This window comes from Heterodontus francisci, chromosome 3 (genome assembly GCF_036365525.1).
Source record: "Heterodontus francisci isolate sHetFra1 chromosome 3, sHetFra1.hap1, whole genome shotgun sequence".
Lineage (NCBI taxonomy): Eukaryota > Metazoa > Chordata > Chondrichthyes > Heterodontiformes > Heterodontidae > Heterodontus > Heterodontus francisci.
Window position 1 is genome coordinate 22,201,495 of NC_090373.1, and position 24,487 is coordinate 22,225,981.

A 24,487-nucleotide genomic window follows, 5' to 3' on the forward strand; every position below is an offset into this window, starting at 1 on the left:
TCCCACTTTTTGCCTTTCCCTGATGTCTTTCAATGCTGCCCCACTTCGCTATTTCATCCCAAATTCTTTTCTCAGTTGACGAGAAAGGACAGGAATGAGAGCAGTTTGAGTGTTTACCCTGATGCCCATGTGGAAGCAACAAGGATCCTGCGCAGGACTTCATGACAGAATCATAGAAAGTTTACGGCACAGAAAGAGGCCACTTGGCCCATCGTGTCTGTGCCAGCCAAAAAACGTTTCACCTATTCTAATCCCACCTTCCAGCATTTGGTCTGTAGCCCTGCAGATTACGGCACTTGAGGTGCATATCCAGACTCCTTTTGAATGAATTGAGGGTTTCTGCTTCAACTGCCCTTTCAGGCAGTGAGTTCTAGACCCCCACCATCCTCTGGGTGAAAAAACCTTTCCTCATCTCCCCTCTAATCCTTCTACCAATCACTTTAAATCTATGCCCCCTCATCACTGATCTCTCTGCTAAGGTGAATAGGCCCTTCACATCAACTCTATCCAGGCCCCTCCCAATTTTGTACATCTCAATCAAATCTCCCCTCAGCCTTCTCTGTTCCAAGGTGAACAACCCCAGCTTATCCAATCTTGCCCCATTGCTGCACTTTTCCAGTCCTGGCAACATCCTCGTAAATCTCCTCTGTGCCATCTCTAGTGCAATTACATCCTTTCTGTAATGAGGTGACCAGAACTGCACACAGTACTCATGTTGTGGCCTAACCAATGATTTATACAGTTCTAGCATAACTTCCCTGCTCATATATTCTATACCTTGGCTAATAAAGGAAAGGATTCCATATGCCATCTTGACCACCTTATCGACCTGTCCTGCTACATTCAGGGATCTGTAGACATTCACTCCAAGGTCCCTCACTTCCTCTACACCTCTCAGTATTTTCCCATTAATCGTGTATTCCTTGCCTTTGTTTGACCTCCCCAAATGCATTACCTCACACTTCTCCTGGTTGAATTCCATTTTCCACTTTTCTGCCCATCTGACCAGACCATCAATATCTTCCTGTAGTCTACAACTATCCTCCTTGCTATCTACCACATGGCTAATCTTTGTGTTGCGTGTAAATCTCTTGATCATGCTCCCCACATTTATGTCCAAATTGTTAATATATACCGCAAAAAGAAGGGGACCCAGTACTGAGCCCTGTGGAACGCCACTGGAAACAGCCCTCCAGTCGCAAAAACACCCGTCAACAATTGCACTTTGTTTCCTGCCACTGAGCCAATTTTGAATCCACCTTGCTGCATTTCCCTGTATCCCAAGGGATTTTATTTTTTTTTAACAAGTCTGCCATGTAGGACTTTGTCAAAAGCCTTGCTCAAATCCATGTAGACCACATCAACTGCACTACCCTCATCTATCTGCCTTGTTATTTCTTCAAAATATTCGATCAGTTGATCAGACAAGATCTTCCCTGAACAAATCCATGCTCACTATCGTTGATTAACCTGTGCCTTTCTAAGTGACAGTTTATCCTGTCTCTCAGAATAGATTCCAATAATTTGCCAACTACTGAGGTTAGACTGATTGGCCTGTAATTATTTGGTCTATCCCTCGCTCCGTTTTTAAACAGAGATACAATGTTAGCAGCCCTCCAATCCTCTGGCACCACACCTATCCAATGAGAACTGGAAAATGATGGTCAGACCGTCTATTTCCTCTCTTCTTTTAACAGCCTGGGGTAAATTTCATCTGGCCCTGGTGATTTATCAACTTTCAAGGATGCTATTCCCATTAATTCTTACCCGCTCCCTATGTTGATCACATCCCCTCTTCCTTAACTATAATATCTGCATCATCCCCCTGTTTTGTGAAAACAGATGCAAAGTATTCATTAAGAACAATACCAACATCTTCGCCCCGACACATAGGTTACCTTTTTGGTCTTTTATGGGCCCTACTCTCTCCTTAGTTTTACTCTTAATGTATTTATAAAACATCTTTGGGTTCACCTTGATTTTGCTTGCCAATATTCTTTCATGCCCTCTCTTTGCTTTCTTCATTTCCTTTTTGATCTCACCCTTCCACTTTCTATACTCCTCTCGGCTTTCGGTAGTGTTGGGTTCTCTGTCGGGCATAAGCTTTCCTTTTCTGCCTTATCTTACCCTGCAAGCTCCTTGACGTCCATGGGGGTCTATATTTGGCCGTCTCACCCTTTTTCTTTGTGGGAACATGTTTACTCTGAACCCCTTGAATCTCTCCTTTGAATGCCTCCCACTGTTCTGACACTTTACCTTCAAGTAGCTGTTTCCAGTCCACTTCCGCTAAATCACTCCTCAGTTTAGTAAAATTGGCCTTACCCCAATTGAGAACACTAACTCCTGTTCTGTCTCTGTCCTTTTCCATAATTATATTACAGCTGACTGAATTATGATCACTACCACCGAAATGCTCTCCCACTGCTACTCCTACCACTTGCCCATCTTCATTTCCTTAAACTAAGTCTAAAGCTACACCTCCTTGTTGGACTTGCTACATACTGGGCAAAAAGTGTTCTCCTGAATGCACCTCAAGAATTCTGCTCCCTCAATTTCTTTCACACTAAAACTATCCCAGTTAATATCGGGGTAGTTAAAATCCCCTACTATAACTGCCCTATTGTTCTTGCACTTCTCAGAGATTTGCCTACATATCTGCTCTTCTGTCTCCCTCTGAATGTTTAGGGGTCTATGTTACACTCCCAGCAGTGTGATTGCCCCTTTTTTGGTCCTTAGCTCAATCCATATGACCTCATTTGATGAACCTTCCAACATATCATCCCTTCTCACATCTGTAATAGTTTCTTTGACCAAAATTGCCACTCCCCCTCCTTTCTTAACCCCCCTCCCTATTACGTCTGAAAACCCTGTAACCAGGAATGTTGAGCTGCTATTCCTGTCCCTGCTTGAGCTTTGTTTCTGTATTAGCTGTAATTCTGTAATAACGATGGTGCCAAAGATGTGAACTAGGAATTAAGACAGAAAGTGCTGGAAATACACAGTGGGTCTGGCAGCATCTGTGGAGAGAGAATCAGTGTTAATATTTCGAGTCGGATATGATTCCTCTTCAGAATTGAAGGAATTTGGAAACCTGATTGGTTTTGTCTGTTGAAAGGGGGGAGGGGAGGAAAAACAAAAGGGAAGGTTTGCGATAGTGTAGAGGGCAGGAGAGATTAAATGACAAAGATGTCAATGGATAAAAGGCAAAAGGAGTGGTAATAGTTATAGTAAAAGACAAAGCATTTCTCCAGTGAGAATGTTAGTGGCAGAATAATGAACAGCTCTGTCCAAAAGCAAAAACATGACAAACAACTTTAAGACCGGCACATGGTAAAGGCACTTTACAGCCTTCTGAACTCAACATGGAGCACATCAGTGACCAGAGGATGAAGATTTAAGATAATTGGCAAAAGAACCAGGGGGGAATTGGAGACTTTATTTATGCTGTGAGTTATGGCCTGGAATACATGCCTGAGTGGGTGATGGAGGCAGACTCAGTAGTAACTTTCAAAAGGGAAGTGGATAAATACTTAAAAAGGAAACATTTTCATGGCTATGAAGGAAGAGCAAGGGAGAGTCGGCATAGGCATGATGGGCTGAATGGCCTCTTTCTATGCTTGAAGATTCTATGAAACCAGGAAAGTGAGGCCATTTTAGTCCATCTAGCTCACCTTGCCTATCAGAATTCTGTTCATGTACCCTATGCTTTTAGTCAATGACACACTAGAAATGCATGTTTTCCAAGTGTTTATTGGTGAAAATGTGATTCAGAAATAAACTCATGTAAAATGTTAATTAATTCAGTAGGTTTTTGCCATAAAGTTTTGTGCCTTCCAAGTGTCATGCTGTCTTGGCCCTTGCTTGCCTTGTTCCGGAGAGATGTGGCATACGCAGAAACCTACTGAAGTTCACCCACCCCCTTGTAATGTTTAGCAGGCGTCCCAGTAAGAAACACACGGTCGCGAGTTGGACAGAGATCCAAACGCAAAGTCTACAGTCATATATTCCATCAATAAACCCTCTGAAATTGGACAGCTTTTCCCTCGATGAAAGGAATGTTCTGCTTATTGACAAAAATCTGTTGGGGCACGTGGTGAACCTCTGCAGAATGTAATGGTGGTAGTTGTGATTTTCAGTGATAATTTAGTGAGTTATTGTGATCTCGAAAGTGCTGCCTGAAAGGGCAGTTGAAGCAGTTTCGATAGTGACTCCCGAAAAGGGAATTGCATAAATATTTAAAGGGGAAAGAGCAGGGGAGTGGAACTAATTGGATAGCTCTTTCAAAGAACCAGCATAGGCAGGATGGGCCAATTGGCCTTGTTTTTATTCTCATGATTTGTGAGAATCGCTGGCATTTATTGCCCATCCATAATTGCCCTTGAGAAGGTGGTGGTGAGCTGCCTTTTTGAACCGCTGCAGTCCGTGTGCTGTAGCTACACCCACAGTGCTGTTAGGAAGAGAGTTCCAGAATTTTGACCCAGCGACAGTGAAGGAACACTGATGTAGTTGCAAGTCAGGATGATGTGCATCTTGGGGAACTTGCAGGTGGTGGTGTTCCCATGCGCTATCTGGCCTTGTCCTTCCAGCTGGTAGAGTTCGCAGGTTTGGAAGGTGCTGTCTAAGGAGCCTTGGTGAGTTGCTGCAGTGCATCTTGTAGATGGTACATACTGCTGCCACTGTGCGTCGGTGGTGGAGGCAGTGAATACAAAGAACAAAGAAAATTACAGCACAGGAACAGGCCCTTCGGCCCTCCAAGCCTGCGCCGATCCATATCCTCTATCTAAACATGTCGCCTATTTTCTAAGGGTCTGTATCTCTTTGCTTCCTGCCCATTCATGTATCTGTCGAGATACATCTTAAAAGACTCTATCGTGCCCGCGTCTACCACCTCCGCTGGCAACGCATTCCAGGCACCCACCACCCTCTGCGTAAAGAACTTTCCACGCATATCCCCCCTAAACTTTTCTCCTCTCACTTTGAACTCGTGACCCCTACCCCACTCTGGGAAAAAGCTTCTTGCTATCCAGCCTGTCTATACTTCTCATGATTTTGTACACCTCAATCAGGTCCCCCCTCAACCTCCGTCTTTCTAATGAAAATAATCCTAATCTACTCAACCTCTCTTCATAGCTAGCGCCCTCCATACCAGGCAACATCCTCGCATTTGCCCGGATTGAACTCCATCTGCCATTTCTCTGCCCAACTCTCCAATCTATCTATATGCTGCTGTATTCTCTGACAGTCCCCTTCACTATCTGCTACTCCACCAATCTTAGTGTCGTCTGCAAACTTGCTAATCAGACCACCTATACTTTCCTCCAAATCATTTATGTATATCACAAACAACAGTGGTCCCAGCACGGATCCCTGTGGAACACCACTGGTCACACGTCTCCATTTTGAGAAACTCCCTTCCACTGCTACTCTCTGTCTCCTGTTGCCCAGCCAGTTCTTTATCCATCTAGCTAGTACACCTTGGACCCCGTGCGCCTTCACTTTCTCCATCAGCCTACCATGGGGAACCTTATCAAATGCTTTACTGAAGTCCATGTATATGACATCTACAGCCCTTCCCTCATCAATCAACTTTGTCACTTCCTCAAAGAATTCTATTAAGTTGGTAAGACATGACCTTCCCTGCACAAAACCATGTTGCCTATCACTGATAAACTCATTTTCTTCCAAATGGGAATAGATCCTATCCTTCAGTATCTTCTCCAGCAGCTTCCCTACCACTGACGTCAGACTCACCGGTCTATAATTACCTGGGTTTTCCCTGCTACCCTTCTTAAACAAGGGGACAACATTAGCAATTCTCCAGTCCTCCGGGACCTCACCCGTGTTTAAGGATGCTGCAATGATATCTGTTAAGGCCCCAGCTATTTCCTCTCTCGCTTCCCTCAGTAACCTGGGATAGATCCCATCCGGACCTGGGGACTTGTCCACCTTAATGCCTTTTAGAATACCCAACACTTCCTCCCTCCTTATGCCGACTTGACCTAGAGTAATCAAACATCTGTCCCTAACCTCAACATCCGTCATGTCCCTCTCCTCGGTGAATACCGATGCAAAGTACTCGTTTAAAATCTCACCCATTTTCTCTGACTCCACGCATAACTTTCCTCCTTTGTCCTTGAGTGGGCCAATCCTTTCTCTAGTTACCCTCTTGCTCCTTATATATGAATAAAAGGCTTTGGGATTTTCCTTAACCCTGTTTGCTAAAGATATTTCATGACCCCTTTTAGCCCTCTTAATTCCGCGTTTCAGATTGGTCCTACATTCCCGATATTCTTTCAAAGCTTCGTCTTTCTTCAGCCTCCTAGACCTTATGTATGCTTCCTTTTTCCTCTTAGCTAGTCTCACAATTTCACCTGTCATCCATGGTTCCCTAATCTTGCCATTTCTATCCCTCATTTTCACAGGAACATGTCTCTCCTGCACGCTAATCAACCTCTCTTTAAAAGCCTCCCACATATCAAATGTGGATTTACCTTCAAACAGCTGCTCCCAATCTACATTCCCCAGCTCCTGCCGAATTTTGGTATAGTTGGCCTTCCCCCAATTTAGCACTCTTCCTTTAGGACCACTCTCGTCTTTGTCCATGAGTATTCTAAAACTTACGGAATTGTGATCACTATTCCCAAAGTAGTCCCCTACTGAAACTTCAACCACCTAGCCGGGCTCATTCCCCAACACCAGGTCCAGTATGGCCCCTTCCCGAGTTAGGCTATTTACATACTGCTCTAGAAAACCCTCCTTAATGCTCCTTACAAATTCTGCTCCATCTAGACCTCTAACACTAAGTTAATCCCAGTCAATGTTAGGAAAATTAAAATCTCCTATCACCACCACCCTGTTGCTCCTACATCTTTCCATAATCTGTTTACATATTTGTACCTCTATCTCACGCTCGCTGTTGGGAGGCCTGTAGTACAGCCCCAACATTGTTACCGCACCCTTCCTATTTCTGAGTTCTGCCCATATTGCCTCACTGCTCGAGTCCTCCATAGTGCCCTCCTTCAGCACAGCTGTGATATCCTCTTTGACCAGTAATGCAACTCCTCCACCCCTTTTACCTCCCTCTCTATCCCGCCTGAAGCATCGATATCCTGGGATATTTAGTTGCCAATCATGCCCTTCCCTCAACCAAGTCTCAGTAATAGCAATAACATCATACTCCCAGGTACTAATCCAAGCCCTAAGTTCATCTGTCTTACCTCCTACACTTCTTGCATTAAAACAAATGCACCTCAGACCACCAGTCCCTTTGCGTTCATCATCTGCTCCCTGCCTACTCTTCCCCTTAGTCACCCTGACTTCACTATCTAGTTCCTTACAGGCTTTAGTTACTACCTCCTTACTGTCAATTGACCTCCTCATTTGGTTCCCATCCCCCTGCCACATTAGTTTAAATCCTCCCCAACAGCGTTAGTAAAAGCACCCCCAAGGACATTGGTTCCAGTCCGGCCCAGGTGTAGACCGTCCAATTTGTAATAGTCCCACCTCCCCCAGAACCGGTCCCAATGTCCCAAAAATCTGCACCCCTCCTTCCTGCACCATCTCTCAAGCCACGCATTCATCCTGACTATTCTTTCATTTCTACTCTGACTATCACGTGACACTGGTAGCAATCCTGAGATTACCACCTCTGAGGTCCTACTTTTTAACTTGGCTCCTAACTCCCTAAATTCTGCTTGTAGGACCTCATCCCGTTTTTTACCGATATCATTGGTGCCTATGTGCACAATGACAACTGGCTGTTCACCCTCCCCCTTCAGAATGTTCTGCAGCCGATCTGAGACATCCCTGACCCGTGCACCTGGGAGGCAACATACCATTCGGGAGTCTCGTTTTCGACCACAGAACCGCCTATCTACTCCCCTTACAATCGAATCCCCGATGACTATAGCCCTTCCACTCTTTTTCCCACCCTTCCGAACAGCAGAGCCAGCCACGGTGCCATGAACCTGGCTACTGCTGCCTTCCCCTGGTGAGCCATCTCCCTCAACAGTATCCAAAACGGTATACCTGTTTTGGAGGGAGATGACCGCAGGGGACACCTGCACTGCCTTCCTGCTCTTTCTCTGCCTTTTGGTCACCCATTCCCTTTCTCCCTCAGCAATCCTAATCTGCGGTGTGACCAATTCGCTAAACGTGCTATCCACGACCTCCTCAGCATCGCGGATGCTCCAAAGTGAATCCATCCGCAGCTCCAGAGCCATCATGCGGTCTAACAAGAGCTGCAGCTGGACACACTTCCTGCACGTGAAGGAGTCAGGGACATCAGCCGTGCCCCTGAGCTCCCACATTGAGCAAGAGGAGCATAACACGGGTTTGAGATCTCCTGCCATTTTTAATCTTAAGCTTAACTTAGTCTTAACTTAGATAAATGAAAAATGAACGAAAAGGTTTTACCAATCACATGAAAAAAAAATAAATAGAAAAAGCCTTGCCTTATCTGCACAATCAAATATATAGGACTTACTTACCCAGCTGCCACCTCGCTCTCCCTGTCGCCGCTACAAAAAGAAACTGCCGAAACAAAAAGTTAAGTTTATATAAGTTGTAAACTTACTTACCCAGCTGCCACCTTGCTCTCCCTGTCGCCGCTGCAAAAAGTTTAAGATGGCTGATGGGGTGCCGATCGAGTGAGCTGCTTTGACCTGGATGGTGTCGAGCTTCTTGAGTGTTATTGGAGCTGCATCCATCCAGGCAAGTGGAGAGTATTCCATCACACTCCTGTCTTGTAGATTGTGGACAGGCTTTGGGGAATTAGGAGGTGAGTTATTCACCACAGAATTCCCAGCCTCTGACCTGCTCTTGTAGCCATAGTCGTTATATGGCTGGTCCAGTTAAGCTTCTGGTCAATGGTGAAACCCCTCCCCCACCTCCCCCAAGGATGTCAATGGTGGGGGATTCAGCAATGGTTATGCTGTTCAACATCAAGGGGATATGGTTAGATTCTCTCTTGTTAGATGATCATTGCCTGGCACTTGTGTGGCGCGAATGTTACTTGCCACATATCAGCCCAAGCCTGAATGTTGCCCAAGTCTTGCCGCAGACAGGCACAGACTGCTTCAATATCTGAGGAGTTGTGCATGGTTTTGAACACTGTGCAATCATCAGGGAACATCCCAACTTCAGACCTTATGATGGAGGGAATGCCATTGATGAAGTAGCTGAAAGTGGTTGGGCCTGGGACACAACCCTGAGGAACTCCTGTACCAATGTCCTGGGGCTGAGATGATTGGCCTCCAACAACCACCATTTTCCTTTGAACTTGGTATGACTCCAGCCAGTGGAGAGTTTTCCCCCTGATTTCCATTTAATTTTGCCTCCTTCTGTGCTTTATCATTCTATGATTCTATCACATCTGTGTAATGGTACATTTTTAAAACCTGTTACAAAATGTGAAATTAATAAACTTTACCGGTCTTTGGGATTTGATCAAGTCTTTTTTTTATAATGGTAATTGTTGTATAATTAGGTTTGCACACTCTCATGGGCTCCCCCTACAGCTCATCTGATTAAAGCCACAAGTACCTGAGCTATACAGGCCAAGAACTTCCAGCTTTGATCCACGGTCTCTTCTGAGTAGGGGTGCATAAGATGGACCTCAATGTTGCTCAATTAGGGAGGGAATTCGTTGCCCAGGCTTCATTTTCCTGAAATGCTATCCAGTGAATCCCTGTTGCAAATTCCTCTGTGTTGATGTTTAGTAGGGAATAGGGTTGGGCTCGTCTCTGATGCTTCACGGGTCAAATTCCTGCCAGTGTTGACTGCTTAAGTTCGAGCATGATGGATGGTTGTTGGGTGGGGTCAACAGAAGGTGAGTTGTACCTGTGGCATTATACAGGACCAAGGAATCAATGGGTTGAATGTTCGATCTTGGAGTGGGTATAAAACAGGCAATATTGGATTGGGTGCCCGATAGACATCCCTCTGTATTTACTTTTCCGTCCAGTGAATGTCTTTCAGGAGTTGAAGAATGGGGATAGAAAATCTTAAACAAGAAGGCAAAGTCCAGTTTATAGCAACGCTCACTGGAAAGATAAGATAGCCAGATAGTTGTTGCTGTCCTGTTGGGTCCAGTTTTTTTTTATACAAGAGATGAGCGTTTGGTCCTCAGGTTCTCCGACTATGCTTTCTAGTAGTTTAGACTATAAGTTATATGCCTCTAAATAAAAAAAGTTTACTGAAACAGCTAGATATTTCAATTCTTCAAATGTGAGAGATGCCAGTGTGAGCAGTCTTAGTTGCCACAGTGAACATGAAGACTTCTTAGACAGACAAGAGAATGCTCCTGGAGACCACCATGTCTAAGTGGAGTGTTTTCAGCTGAATTCCAGAAGAAGATATTTTCCGGGTACTGTAGCATTCCACAAAGATTTGAAAGATCATCAGTAATGGTGTTGTCTATTTTTGAGCACTGTTTATAACCAACTCTTTACAGTTTGTAACTAAATTACTAGCTTGTTTCTTAATAAAATAATGCTGTCCTTTTTCCAATTTTTCCTTGTCTTCTGCTTGAAAAGTCATTTGTCACGTGCAGTCCTTTCATTTATAACTGGATACTCTGCATATTCTTGGAGATGTAAATGTTGCTCTTGTATTGCCACAATATCAACATAGAAAATGTTTTAAGGGGAAATGTTAAGAAGTTGTGAATGGAAACATAAAATGCCAGAAGCACACTATAAGGCAGCATCTACTGGAGCATCTTCACATTTTGGGGTGTAGCCTTTACATCAGAGTTCAAACTAAGATTGGCACTAAGTGGAAAATACTGCATTCAATTTTGTAAGCAATGTTTTCTGCACTTTTATGGCTTGTAGGGATGTCTATTCTGGAAAATTTCCAGTTTTGTTTTTCTCCCTGAGAAAAATCCTTAATATTTGAATATATGTCAAATCATTGATTCATCAGCCAATTTGCTGTTAAGCTCCAGATCAATGTAAATTTGGGAAAGAGAGGGTGAAGTGTTTTGAAATATGATAGCCCCTGGTGGGTATTGATATACGAATTAGTATTTTGTGAAAAGTAGTTGGGATTCATTACATCGAATGGGATGGTTTTGAATACATCTTTTAACTCTGCTAGAAATCGGTGGAAGAGGCAAAGCAAGAGCATGTCGATAAAGTTGGTGAATTGTTGAAATGGGTGTCGGACAAGAGCAAGAGCTTAGCTAAGAGACAACTCAAATCTCCCGCAGCTGAGCCAGGTGGAGTGGACACGTCGCTTTCTGAGAAACAGGTACTGTAGATCACACACACAAAATATTCATGTTTTACATGGAACATCCCATTGGATCTGGTGGGCTCGTATATGAGAGGATAGAGTTCATTCCATCTTTATCAATATGCAAGAGGTATCGAGTTTGAAGAAATAAACATTTTAGGTTATGAATTGAATGCAATATTTTAAGTTGAACCACCTGCCTTAGGGATGGGTGGAATCAAGTGAGGAGTTGAATTGGCGATATGGTACCATTCTGGCAATAAGAGATTTGAAACTTACAGCACACATACAACAACAACTTTCTATTACATTGTGCCTTTAATGTAGTAGAACATCCCTTTATAGCCACTCCAGGCGCTGCTTCACAAACCACTGACCACCTCCAGGCGCGTATCCATTGTCTCTCGAGATAAGGAGGCCCAAAAGAAAAGAAAGATCCCAGGATACTGCACAGTAGTGTAATTAAACAAGATTTGACACCAAGCAGCATAAAGAGTTATTGGGACAGGTGACTAAAAGCATGATCAAAGGAATAGGCTTCAAATGTTAAACAGGCAGATGTCCATTCACCAAAATGATGAAGCCGATGACCGTCTCTGATCCACAACTGTTTTATTGTCAATTCAAAATTCAGTCCAAACATCAGTTCCCACTCTTCCCTTCTGGACGAACTCTCTGTCCAGAGGCAACTCCCCCACTGGGCAAAAACTCAGCCTTAAGTGCAAAATTATAATGAGCATCACCTGCTCTCTATTAACACTGAAGTGAGTCCTGCTTAATTGAAGGGACCAGCATTTTCAATATTGTCATTCAAGAGTATCTTAAAGGAGGAGAAGGGGTGACGAGGTTTGGGAAGGGATTCCAGAGCTTAAAGCCCAGGCAACTAAAGGCCAGTCCACCAAAGGTGAAACAATAAAAAATTGGTAATGCACCAGAGGCCAGAATTGGAGGTGAGCCGAGATCTTGGGGAGTTGTCGGGCTGGAGACGATTACAGAGATAAGGAGGGGTGAGGCCAAGGAGGGATTTGAACTTAAGGATGAGAATTTTAAAATTAAGGCAGGCCAACAGTTCTGTAGTGTTGTTGTTGATGCCTGGGTCATTTGAGGAGCTTTGGAGTGGTAGACCTGTCACTGGGGTGGGATTCTCCCCACTCATCTCCAGATACCAGGCAGGGTTTGTCCCAGCCTGATGAGCAATGCCCTATGCTGGCGCAATTTATTTCTAGCAGACTCTTAATGTACCCTTGCGGTCCCTAAGCTTGGACCTTTGCCAAACAATACTAGAATATTTTTGGGCTTGGTAAAGTGGGGTGTCTCCTATGGGTAGTGTGCATGTGGTGGACTCCATATCAGGTTAATGAAAAAAATCAATTTACATCAAGTTCTCAATGGTTTGCTCTGGAAGTATTTAGGTTTTGGTTTACCTCTTACAGCATAAATCTTAATTCATTCCTGTACTGATTTTTAAATCCTCATTCTTAGTATCTTGTATGCATCCCATGTTTCCTTTGCACCACCATTGGCAGCCGTGCCTTCAGCTGCCTATACCATAAGTTCTGGAATTTCCTTCCTAAATCTCTCCACCTCCCTTTCCTCCTTTTAAGACCATCTATAAAACTTACTTTGTTGACCAAAAGACCTAATGTCAACTTATGTGGCTCGGTGCCACATTTATTTGTGTACACCCTTGTGAAGCGCCTTGGGATGTTTTACTATGTTAAAGGTGGTATATAAATGCAAGTTGTTGTTGAATTAAAGCAGGCATCTCGCTCCATTTTGGTCCAGTGTCAGGTCAGTCCCTGATTCAGGATTCAGTTACATTAATATCTGTGGTGTCTGGAGAGTGAAACTGCTCTTGTGCCATCAGCACAGATGTACCTTTAAGAACGATGATGCATTTGTGCATACCAGGTAACCCACCAGATCAAGAAAACAAATAAAGTGGAGGTAGTTCCGAAGGACATTCTGCTCTCATTGTAAATATCATCCCATGTATGTCTTCTCAACCGGTTGAATGTGCCTATTGAATTAAGTTTAGCGACAATTGGGAACTTGTAGTTATGCAGAACAAAATGCTTATTCCTACTTTAATTTGAATCCCAGCTTTTGAAAATCCCTTTCCAAAGGGAATTGCATAAATACTTGAGGAGGAAAAATTGGCAGGGCAATGGGAAAAGGGTAGGGTAGTGGGACTATTTGAATAACTCTTGCAAAGAGGTGTGATGGGCCAAATGGCCTCCTCTCTGATTGACTTGATGGATTGAATGGCCTCCTTCTGTACTGTAAATGACTCCATGATTCTATGATTCTCAGCCTCTATTGTGCCTTGAATTTATCTGAAGTGGCCTACTTCTACACCATTGGGGATATTTTATTTGCATAAATACTTGTGGATTAATTAAAAAAAATCTATGTAAGCATTGTCTTTGTAGGGTAATGGGATTTTATTTCAATCTCTTCTTTCCATTGGGTTCCTGATCTCCACCACCAAACACAGAAAATCCCTCCCAATGGTCGAGTTGGGGAGGGAAAAACTAAGCAAGTGGTCCTCACCTCAGGTGATCTTTCACTCCTAGTGGCTAGGCCAGGGTAACATTGGCGGAGGTCTATCTGAGTTGCAGCTGGTGTGTGAGAAACCAGTGTTTGGATTTGTTTTTAACCCAAATGCTAAATTCAACTGTTCTTGGTTCGACTGCCCAGAGGGAAAAGGATGCTGATGTCAGTTTAATTAATGGAGATGCTTGCTAATGGAGCTCCTGCCAAGACTTCCACCTACTTCAGATGTCACATTTCTTTCTGAATGCTGATCATGTTAAATTCCTCAGGAAATCTTTAATCAACTATATCACTAATGAATGTGCGTATTGGCGAGGATAATTTGCATTAAGTGCTATCCTGTGAAGTAGTTTTCCATCCACCCTGTGCAGTAGAAAATATCTTTCAGTAATGATGGGTGCAATACTTTGCCATTTTAGACTGGTGATATGATAAAATCATACAACGCAGAAGGAGACCATTCGACCCATCATGCCTGCGCCAGCTCTTTGATAGTGCTATCCAATTAGTCCTGCTTCCCTGCTCTTTTCACATAGCCCTGAAAATTCTTCCTATTCCATTATATATCCAATTCACTTTTGGTGAAAAGATTGTCCTTATCTCCCCTAACTAAGAACATTAGAAACAGGAGGGGGCTGTTGAGTTTTCAAGCCTGCTCTGCCATTCGATTATATCATGGCCGATCTGTATCTTAACTTCATTTGCAGTCTGGTTTGGAAATCCTTAATACCCTTGCTGAACAAAAATCTTCAATTTCAGTTCTTAACCTTTCAGCTGATCCCCAGAAACAGGTTTGCTTTGGGGATAGAGTTCCAGATTTCCACTACCTTTTGTGTGAAGAAGTGCTTCTTGACATCACCTCTGAATGGTCTATGTGCATTTGATGGATGCCTTTGAGGGAAATATGTATTTTCCATGTGAACTTTAGAAAATCTCAGAATAAAACAGAAACTTCCTGAATGATTTGGTTTTCCTCACGTTATCTCTCTTGTTTAATGCAGGTGCTTCGTGTGGAATTGTTGAACAAGAAGGACCAAATTGCTGAAGCTATCCACATGACCCAGATGTTCTTGGCGAAACACAGTGACAAGTTAGTTTATTCTTTCCCTCTGATAATATCCCAGAGTAACCCTTTCAACCAGATGTGTGTGCTTTTAAATCAAATGTGGGAATTAAATAACTTGTGGCACCTTTTCAGAAATTAGTGAGGCAGGTTACAATCATTCTCATTTCCAAAAGTTAATCTTTAATGCTCATTCTGTAAATAGAATTAAAGACTTGCATTTATATAGTGACTTTCACAACCTGACAATGCTCCAGAGTGCTTCACAGCCAATAAAATGCTTTTTTTGAAGTGTTGTCACTGTTGTAACGTAGGTTGTTAAGCGAGCCATCCATTCAGCAAATATCTCAGCTGATTCTCCTCCCTCTGTTGATCTTGGCCTTGTTCAATTATTTCTCCAGCTTCTCTGCTTTAACTTCAATTGAACTGGCTCTGGAAGTATGGCGACGTCTCCATGCTTCTGTTGCGGTATCTTGAGCATTTTTGTTACTAATGCAACAGAAATCCAATCCAGAATTCCTTTTTATTATTCTCAATAATAAACCAGAGTTGTCACCACCAGTGCCAGCCTTACAATAATGTCTTCACGTTTAACTCTCATTTGATCACTCTCCCAAAATGTTGCTGAGACTATTGTCAAGCTGGTTTGCATGAAAATCATGGTGAGATTGGAATTCCATGTCAATTAAGATATCAACAAGATCAGGTCCAGGATCTTTCCTTTGTGTGGACTTTTATTCTCAGCCCATTTAGGCAGATTCTCCTTGTATTAATAGGATCATTTCGTAGTCATGCAGTACATTTCCTCCAGCCTGCTTCTAGTATTGCTGTTTATGGATTTCTCTCTGGTTGATACTGAGCCAGATTTTTTGAGCCCATTTTAACTAAAACTTCTTGCAATGTCCGAAAGCATTTTCTGTTGTCTCAGTAACCAGTGATCAGCCAGGAAATCAAGACAAACCTATGAAGTGCATTTGCTTGCACAAGTACTAACTTCCCTTAAATCTGGTGAGCAACACTTTCCTCATCGACTACCACCTACCTTCAAGAACTTGGGTGTAAGAATTATGGATTGAAATGATCATTTTTGTGTTTTAAATGCTCCAAATGACAAGTTCATTATTGTCTTTTTTTAATGATACAACTGAGAGTATTTTTAATGGATTGTTAATGCTGATAGCAAACTCAAAGATTTTTTTTTAAATGTAGGATATCGGAAGAAGATAAACAACAAACGGAAAAACAGCTTGAGTCTCTTCAGGAAGCCTATGATAATCTGTGTGAGCAGTCTTCTGATGGCCTCCAGCAAACGCAGAGCACACTAGTTGAAGAGGCAGTGGAGAAGGTAATAACGAGCTCTGAGTTCAGGAGATATTTAAAGCTGAATTTCTGCAGCAGAGCAGGATTTGAATACAGAGATACCTTATCATTAACCATTGAACAACCCTGTGACAGCTGTTGTTATAACTGCATGATTAGAAGTTTGTTTGTTATGATTGAGGCTGATCAAGATAACTTCAATCAACAGAAATTAATGCACTCAGAATGTTGACAAATGTGTGTTTCATGTTTTATTTTAATAACTAAAATTGTGATTATTTTCTGAGAGTTGAACTTCCTTAGTCTTTGAGTGAGAAAGAGAGAGCCTTTACATAGCTGTGGAAGAACTTGAACTACTGTATGCTGTAAACATGCATAGCATGGTTATTGTAATGTTGAATATATAATTCTTTCCTTTCTCTGTAAACAGAAGCATGGTGCTTAAGCTCTATATGTACACATTGAGCGATGTTTTTTTTAAGACTAAGAGTAACCCTCTTTTGCTTCCCTAATGACTAACCCTTTTAAGTACATGGATGATACTTTTACATTAAAGGATGTGCATGCAAGACATAAAAAAATCTATTTCTTCTATCGACACCAATACCAGGCCTCACTTTTGCTGTTGCATCGCTAACATTCACCTCCCTGGTAAGTACCCATTCTTGTATCGTCATGTGGGCACAGCTGAAGCATATTTTGCATGTTCGGGTTCTGAAGAAGTTGGAGGTAATGATTATTTGGCGTTTGCATTTTATTAAGTTGTTGCCATCTTAATGCCTTTTGTAATTATTCTTCTTTCTCCTTTTGATTTTCAGGGCTATGAAACCATTGCAGGTGTAATTGACCTGTCGACTGGGATGGTTTGTTCAATCTTCCATGCAATATGCAATGGTCTTATTGATTATAACACGGGGGTGATGTTGTTGGAAGCTCAGGTCATTGTGTCAGACCTTATTCTTCCCAAAACAAGCCAGTGCCTTGGTATTGAAGAAGCCATGAGATGCAAGTTGATAGATGGAAAGATCTTCAGTCAACTAGAAGAATTAAGTAATTCTGCCAAACATATTTCAAGCACCTTGTGTGGAACAAGTAATGTCCATCCTGTTGTTGGTGCTTACAATCATAGCATAATCTCAGAGGTTTCAGTCATTAAAGTCCTTGAGGCACAGTTTGCCACTGGAGGGCTAAGAGTACCAGCTACTGGTGAAAAGCTCAGCCTCGAGGAAGCTTTTCAGAGAGAATTCATCACCGCTCAGCTGTACTTCAAACTGCTAGAGAGGCAGAAGATGTGCAAGGAGCTGATTGATCCAAATACGGCTGAGAAAGTATCATTGATGGAATTAATGCAGAGAGTCACTGTGGACAAAAAAACTGGTCTAAGTCTGCTTCCCGTGAAGCAGCAAGAATGGGGCATGATCTCCTTGAAATCTGGCAGACAGGTCAGTGTTTTCCGGGCACTCCATGAAGGCCTCATAGACCGTGAAGTGATGATCAGGCTTCTTGGAGCTCAGCTGTTTGCTGGCGGGCTTATTGATCCTCATACAGGAAATCGGCTAACAGTAGATGAAGCTTTGAAATCTGGTCTCATAGATCATGATACAGCTTCTGGCCTCCTTGCTCATCAAGTTCAAACAGGAGGCATAATCAACCCAGCTACTGGTAGGAGGTTAACCATGGATGAAGCTGTGCAATGCAATTTAGTAACATCAAGTAGTGCACTTTTGGTGCTGGAATCACAGAGGGTATTTATGGGCCTCATTTGGCCTGATTCTGGAGAAATATTTTCTATCGACACTTCTTTGCAACAAGGAGTGGTAACAAATGAATTGGCCCACAAAATTCTGAACAACAGGCAAAAAATAGCAGCTCTTTACATCCCTGAAAACTCATCAGTGCTCACACCTGAAGAGGCTAGCAGGCTGGGTATAATAGACAAGAAGGCAGTACGTATTCTAAGTACGGCAACATTGCCTGACTTAATACCTGGCACCAAATGCTTTCAATCTTCACATGCAGATTTCTCAAGCTGGAGGTTAAATTCTGAAGTCCAAACTTGTGCTACTAGTGACACTGCGGATGTTGAAAAAGAAGGCAGAGATGAGAATTCAACTCAGCGTCAGATGGAGATTCAGCAGAAATTCATGTCTTACTTAATGATGCACAGCTATATGGATGCAGGCACAGGGAGGAGGCTACTGCTGGTCAACAGTGACTTGAATGAGAAGATTAAAATGGTGACAGATGTAGGTGGTGCAGATGTTCGATTAGAAAATTGGCAAGAATACCTTCATATTCAAGATGAAAGTGGACTTGAGAATCATGTGGAGGCCAAAGAAATTTCAAAAGGTATTGGCATCCACAAAAGCCACACTTGTTCTGGGACGTGGGATTCAGATGATATGGGAGAAAAGCAGACTGTTGATGCACCAGGGGATCAGTGTGGGAATATTAATAGTGAGGTATTATATTGGATGCCCGGCGTACAACAGTTGCCAACAAGTGAACTGAGAGTGTTTGCATGTTCTCAGGCAACGGATAGTCCAAGACATCGTGTAACTAACGCCGAAGAGCTTGGAGGGGGCAAAACAGTTCAGGCAATAGAAATGTTTGACAATCTTGCAGACTCGCTTGAAGTGCCCTCTTTTAATAGAAATTCGAGTGTACATCCAGACCGGAGTGAAAGCATTAAACTGGCCAGGGCAACCAGCTATGTTAATTCTGTTGAAAATGATTTAGGAAACCAATTGAAAAAAAGCATGGAGATTCCTAAAGATAATAAGCTTACTCAAGAAGTAACTACAGCTTTGCAAACTCCAGATTCCTCTGTAGGGGACAAAATGGCCATCACCGTGTCTTCAGCAGAACAATTAGCAGCTGAAATCAGAGAACGAATGGACCAATTGTTTCCAGCACATGAATCTAGGGACCTCACTCCATTGCCATCGGAAATGGACCTCCAAAGAGGGTTTGGCGAAGACCTGAATAAAATGCTGAGTTTCAGTGGATCGCTAGGTGTGCAGGTAGGTGACGAAATTGACAGCAGTACTCGAGATTTTAAAGACACGTTAGTGATCCGCACAGACCATGGTAACAAAACTGCACATAATTGGAATGCTCACCAGTATATGGAATCTTCACAAATGGAAGAATCTAATAATCCAGGAGGAAGACGAAATATTGCTGAGCCATCAGTACAACATCACAACAACAAGGCAGATGAAACTGTGCAGTCGGTTCCTGGGGAACTGCAGCTTCCAACTGGGGAAGATGAGTTTATTTCACATCAATTAGAAGCTGTTGCAGAAGCAAGTGAAGGTCTTGCATGTGGAAAAAATAAAATAAGGACAATTGAAACTTTAGAAGAAATTGCAGAGGCACATGAAATGGTGTATTTCATCGGTTCTCTTGATGCAGAGAGAGTGAGTGAAAACGTTAAGGTAGACATAGCAATGAAGATGGAGGATGACGTACAGTCAGTTAAAGATGACAACCGTACCCTTGCTGCTGATAAAGATGTGCTGGAAGAAACCAATCTTGAAAACCAGGTCACCTTTCATAAATTCGTGGAGGCGAACATAGATTCCCCAACCATACAAGACAGCGTGGAGGAAATGTGGGGTGTAATTAGCCCATCGGTGGAAGAATGTCTCACAGTAACTGATGAATCCTTGTATTTGAGCCCTATAGAAACCGGGAGCGAAAGTGCACACTCTACAGACAGTACTGAGGGCCATGAAGATGAGAAACACAAAGTAATAAAGATCATTGAAACACTAGATGACATAGCAGATATGGAAGATAAAACGGTGACTGCTGAAGAACCTGTTGTTGGAGGCGGTGCGTTTAAGAATGAGAAAGCATATTTCAATGAAGAAGATTACAATGAAGATGTGTTGGGAAATGGATTGAGCTGGTCCATCAATACAGTTGAAGGTGACAGCATTCATCAATATAGGGAGACCACATCAGCAGTAGGTGACAATCCTGAATATTGGAGGAACAAAGTAATTATGAGCGTGGAAGGATTGGAGGATATTGCAGAGACCCAGGAAATGCCATGGTTTGTTGGAGACTTTACAGGAGTGAAAGAAATGCAAATGCTTAGTCCAGGGGTCGAAGATATTAAGGGTATATTTGAACTTTCCATGCAAATGCCAGGCGATGAAGTGATTTTTCTAAATGATGAAGGATTTAATTCAAATACCAATGAGCAATTTCAGAGCCATCAAGTATGTCACCAAGACTTTGGAACAACAAAAGATCATGAAAAGCAAAAGCAAGTGAATATTGACCCTGTGCAGGAAGCAGTGCAGAGCTGTGGAACATTTGAACAAGATGCATCAGTAGGTAACCTAACAATACCAGATGTGATGATGATGAAGGACTGCTGTCTCGATGTAAGATGTACACTGCAAGAGGGGTCAAGTGACCGTGCAGTGACATTGAAGAATGCTGAAGATAGCAGAAGAGTTAATAGGAGAAATTTGTACGTCTTGGAAGAGGAGGATGAGGGTAACAATGGACAGATAACTTGTTTTGAGGCAGTGGGGAGTGGGAAATGGGACAGATCAATTTTGATGAAACAGTGTAAATCAGAAGTTGAAGCAGGTGAAATATTCAGCCCTGTTACTGGTAAAAGGTACAGTCTTGAAGCTGCTTTGGCTTGTGGACTTTTGGCTGAGGAGATGGTTGTAGATGTTTTAGTTTCACAGTTCCAAGATGGAGGGACACCTTTTGAGGAGAGTGGTGAAAATTTAACTCTTCATGAAGCAGTGGCAAAGGGACTTTTACAAAGTAATGTTGCCATCAAAGTATTAGATAAACTTGGACTGATTGGAGGATTCTATAACTCTGGTACAGGAGAAATAACAGAAGTGGCTGATGTTGCAGAACATTTAATAAATGATGACCTTCTGGAAAAGGTATTGCTTTCTGAAAAAGTTGTCTGTGGGGTTATTGACCCGGAGACTAATGAGCTGCACAATGTTCATGACGCACTAAGACTTGGTATTTTGAACTCTTATACTGCTCAGCGATTGCTGGAAGGTCAAGTTGTTTCTGGTGGCATTCTAGACCTCAAGCAAGAAGGTCAATTATCGGTGGCCATGGCCTTGAAGCTTTGTTTGGTAGATGAAAAAATTGCTGAACAATTGATCAAAATTGAAAAGGCAAAAAATGGAGAGCAAGTTGATGAGACAACCAAACTAAGAGCGCTAAGCTACCAGTTTGAAATGTATGGTGCATTGGATCCAGAAACTAAACAACCTTTGTCTGTGACAGAAGCAGTCAACAGAGGTCTTGTGGAAAGAGATGCCATGCTAAGTGTTCTTCGTAAGCAAGTTGAAGATGGTGGCATTATTCAGCATAAATCAGGGCTACGTCTCTCTGTAGCTAATGCTTTAAGGCACGGTTTAATCAATGAAGACCTAGCTGATTACCTGTTTGAATTGGAAGCATCGTGCCAAAATATTCAGGCTTCAAGTGTTGGGAAGAATTCGTGTTCTCAGGAAATCTCACAGAGTTCAAATTTTCCAGTAGAAGTTGAAAGGAATCAGAAATTGAATGAACTCTTCACCAAATTTGAAAATGGAAAGTCAATGATACAAATAGAATCTGTTGATGGAAAATTTTTTGGTGACAGTTTGAAAAAAGGAATGAATCTCCATGAAAGCCAGGACAATGTTGATGAAAACCATTTGAACATTATTCCTTACTCTGATTTAGTGAGGATAAGTAAAATAGATATAGAAACTGGACGAAGGTACATGGCAATTAAATCTCATGGAGAATTTTTGGATGTCAAAAATGTTGACGCAATGTCAAAAATGAAAGCGGTAGATGTAGATCTGGCTGCTGCTTGTAGCAGTCCCAGAAAGAAGTTAAATGATCAAACTTTGATACGTGCCGAAGAAGATGAAATCACTGTTCAAGATTTTGTAGCAAGTAGTGAACAGAATTGTCACATAAACTCTTTAGCTTCCAATTCCTCAGTTCCAGAAAGTAGCCAAGACATTTTCCTCAACCGTGAGCTGCGGGAGCGGACTGGGAAAACCTCTGAGGAAGATTTGTCTGGTAAATGGGATTGCATTTCATCCAAATCATTGCATGTCAAAGATTCACCACAAGGTGACTTTTTCTCATACATTCGAGAATGTACAGAAGAAATCAAGCCAGAGGTTGAAATGTCAGGGTTGGCTGAAAAAGAAAATGTTCTCACAAGTGAAGAGGAGCTGAATGAAGAGTTTGGAAGATTGACTATAAAACCATTTATGGAAGGAACATGTACAGAAGAGTTGGAGCCAAACAATCCTCCAGGCAGCATCAAGATTGAAGATCTAATGGGTACCAAAGGAAATTGTAACTTGGAAGGAGATGTTGAGGGGAGAGAAACTAATGTGAAGTTCAGCCTCCATGATCAAGCACAAATAAATGGAATATTCAAAGAGAATAATCAAGGTGCACAAAATGCTGGATGTGACAACTGTTCAGAAGGATTTGAACAGAATGCAAATATGGCAATGGTTGTAGGGAATATGCTGAAAGCTGTGTGCATGAAGCTCAGCGATGCATTCAATAGAAGACCAAGTGAAGATCAGAAGAACTCAAGTGAGGGTTCTGAGATAAATGGAAACAAACAAGAAAGAAAGTTTGTTGAGACATTAGATGAAACTGCAGGCTTGGAAGCGAAGGCAGAACTTGTATGTAGGGTGACGGAAACGGAGAACAAACTGTCCAATGTTTCCAGAACAGGAGGGTATGAGGGAGAGATGTCAGAGTATGGCAGTCAAAAATTGATTGTAGAAGATGAAAATCTGTTGTACTCAGAAAGAATCAATGAAGAAATGCACGACCAGGATGATGATGATGGAGGCCAGAATCTTGAGAAATCATTGGAAGAAACGACATGGGACTCATTAGAACTTGAGGAAAAAGCCAGTATGATTTTACAGGAGAAAAGTCTTGCCCATTCAGAGAACATGCTTGGTTTCGCAATTGTTGAAGATGAGCCTTCAGAAATTACAGACGGTCAAAGAGTAGTCGGAGTGAATGATGAAACTAGCGACGATAAGGAAGCAGATCTCTTCAGTTCAATGGAACACAATGCAGAGGTGGGAGTTGGTGCTGCAATGCCTGTTCAGGATGTGGTGACATTATGTGGTGATGCTCAGAGTGCTGTAAAAAAGTCAGAACTGCTGCTTGATTGTCTGAAACAAGCGTTTCTTAATCGAGAGTTAAGTGAATCATTTGGTTTGAAGGATATTAAGTCCTTGAAAATGGCAGACTTACTTGATGGTTTGAAGCCGGAAAAGATGAGTACACAGGTGCAGGAAATGCTTTGTGCTTTATCTGAGGAGCAAGATCCTTGCAGTTTAAAAAGTCAGGAACTGATCAGCAGTCTGACAGATGAGCTTTTCTACCATATAAAACTTGAAGTGCCTGATTTGATGGAGGACTGGTTGTTAGGCAGGCAAATGAAAGAAATGCTTTGTGAAAGAATTCCGGAGCTACTCAGTACCGCAAGAAAACTTCAAAATGTATCACAGCAAACAATCGAGGAGAAAAGGGATAATGTGAATCAAATCATGCAAATGAAAGAAAATGTAGCTGGACATTCAGATGGGAATTCATTGATGCATTCTGGTGCCAGTGCTGTTGGGTTGGAACCACGAGAAGGCATTGAGAAGGTGGCCATTTGTGACAGTGTATCAAAGAAAGACTGCTTTAGTAACAATGAAAGTAGTGATGCTATGAATGGAATGAGAGAAACAAAACAAGATAAGCAACAAGAAGATTTAATAATGCAACATGACAATATTTTCAATGAAGTGGAGTCACTGGAAGATATTCAGGACAAAGTCACTTTGGAGGATGCATCTAATAACATCTTGATTAGCGACAATAGGGATGTTGGTGATTTGAAGGAAGTGTTTCAAGTCAGACAAGGTGGACAATATGTAAGTGAGAATGAAAATGAGAAAATACAATTTGATTCTCATGATAAAATGGATCTACTAAGTAATATTCAGGAGAACACTGGTGACTTAACATTGAATGATTTCTGGGTTGAAGACAATGAAGATGGCAATGTGAAGGAAAAGACAGTTATGCTGGATGGCCAAAATATAAATGAGGACAAAAATGAGGATTTGCTGTTGCAATCTCATTCTTCCAATGACAAAGGGGAATCACTGAAGGACATACAGAGGAATAACATCTTTGACAGTACATCAAATAATGTCTGGAATACAAATGTAGTGAATGAAAGAGAAGTACAATCAAATGGGCCAAGTACAAATGAAGGCACAA

General features: G+C 42.2%; 1 protein-coding gene across 10 annotated transcripts in view; it reads left to right on the forward strand.

The window, feature by feature from the left end:
* The window catches only part of dst (dystonin), a 666,855-nt gene that overhangs the window by 340,063 nt on the left and 302,305 nt on the right, over positions 1 to 24,487 (forward strand). For 9 of the 10 annotated variants that reach the window (XM_068020163.1, XM_068020162.1, XM_068020167.1 and 6 more), the window contains 3 exons: positions 11,101 to 11,253; positions 14,796 to 14,884; positions 16,067 to 16,202. In XM_068020163.1, the coding sequence (XP_067876264.1) occupies positions 11,101 to 11,253; positions 14,796 to 14,884; positions 16,067 to 16,202 (378 nt within the window). The remainder of the gene's footprint in view (positions 1 to 11,100; positions 11,254 to 14,795; positions 14,885 to 16,066; positions 16,203 to 24,487) is intronic. The other variant, XM_068020166.1, reaches the window with a different exon arrangement.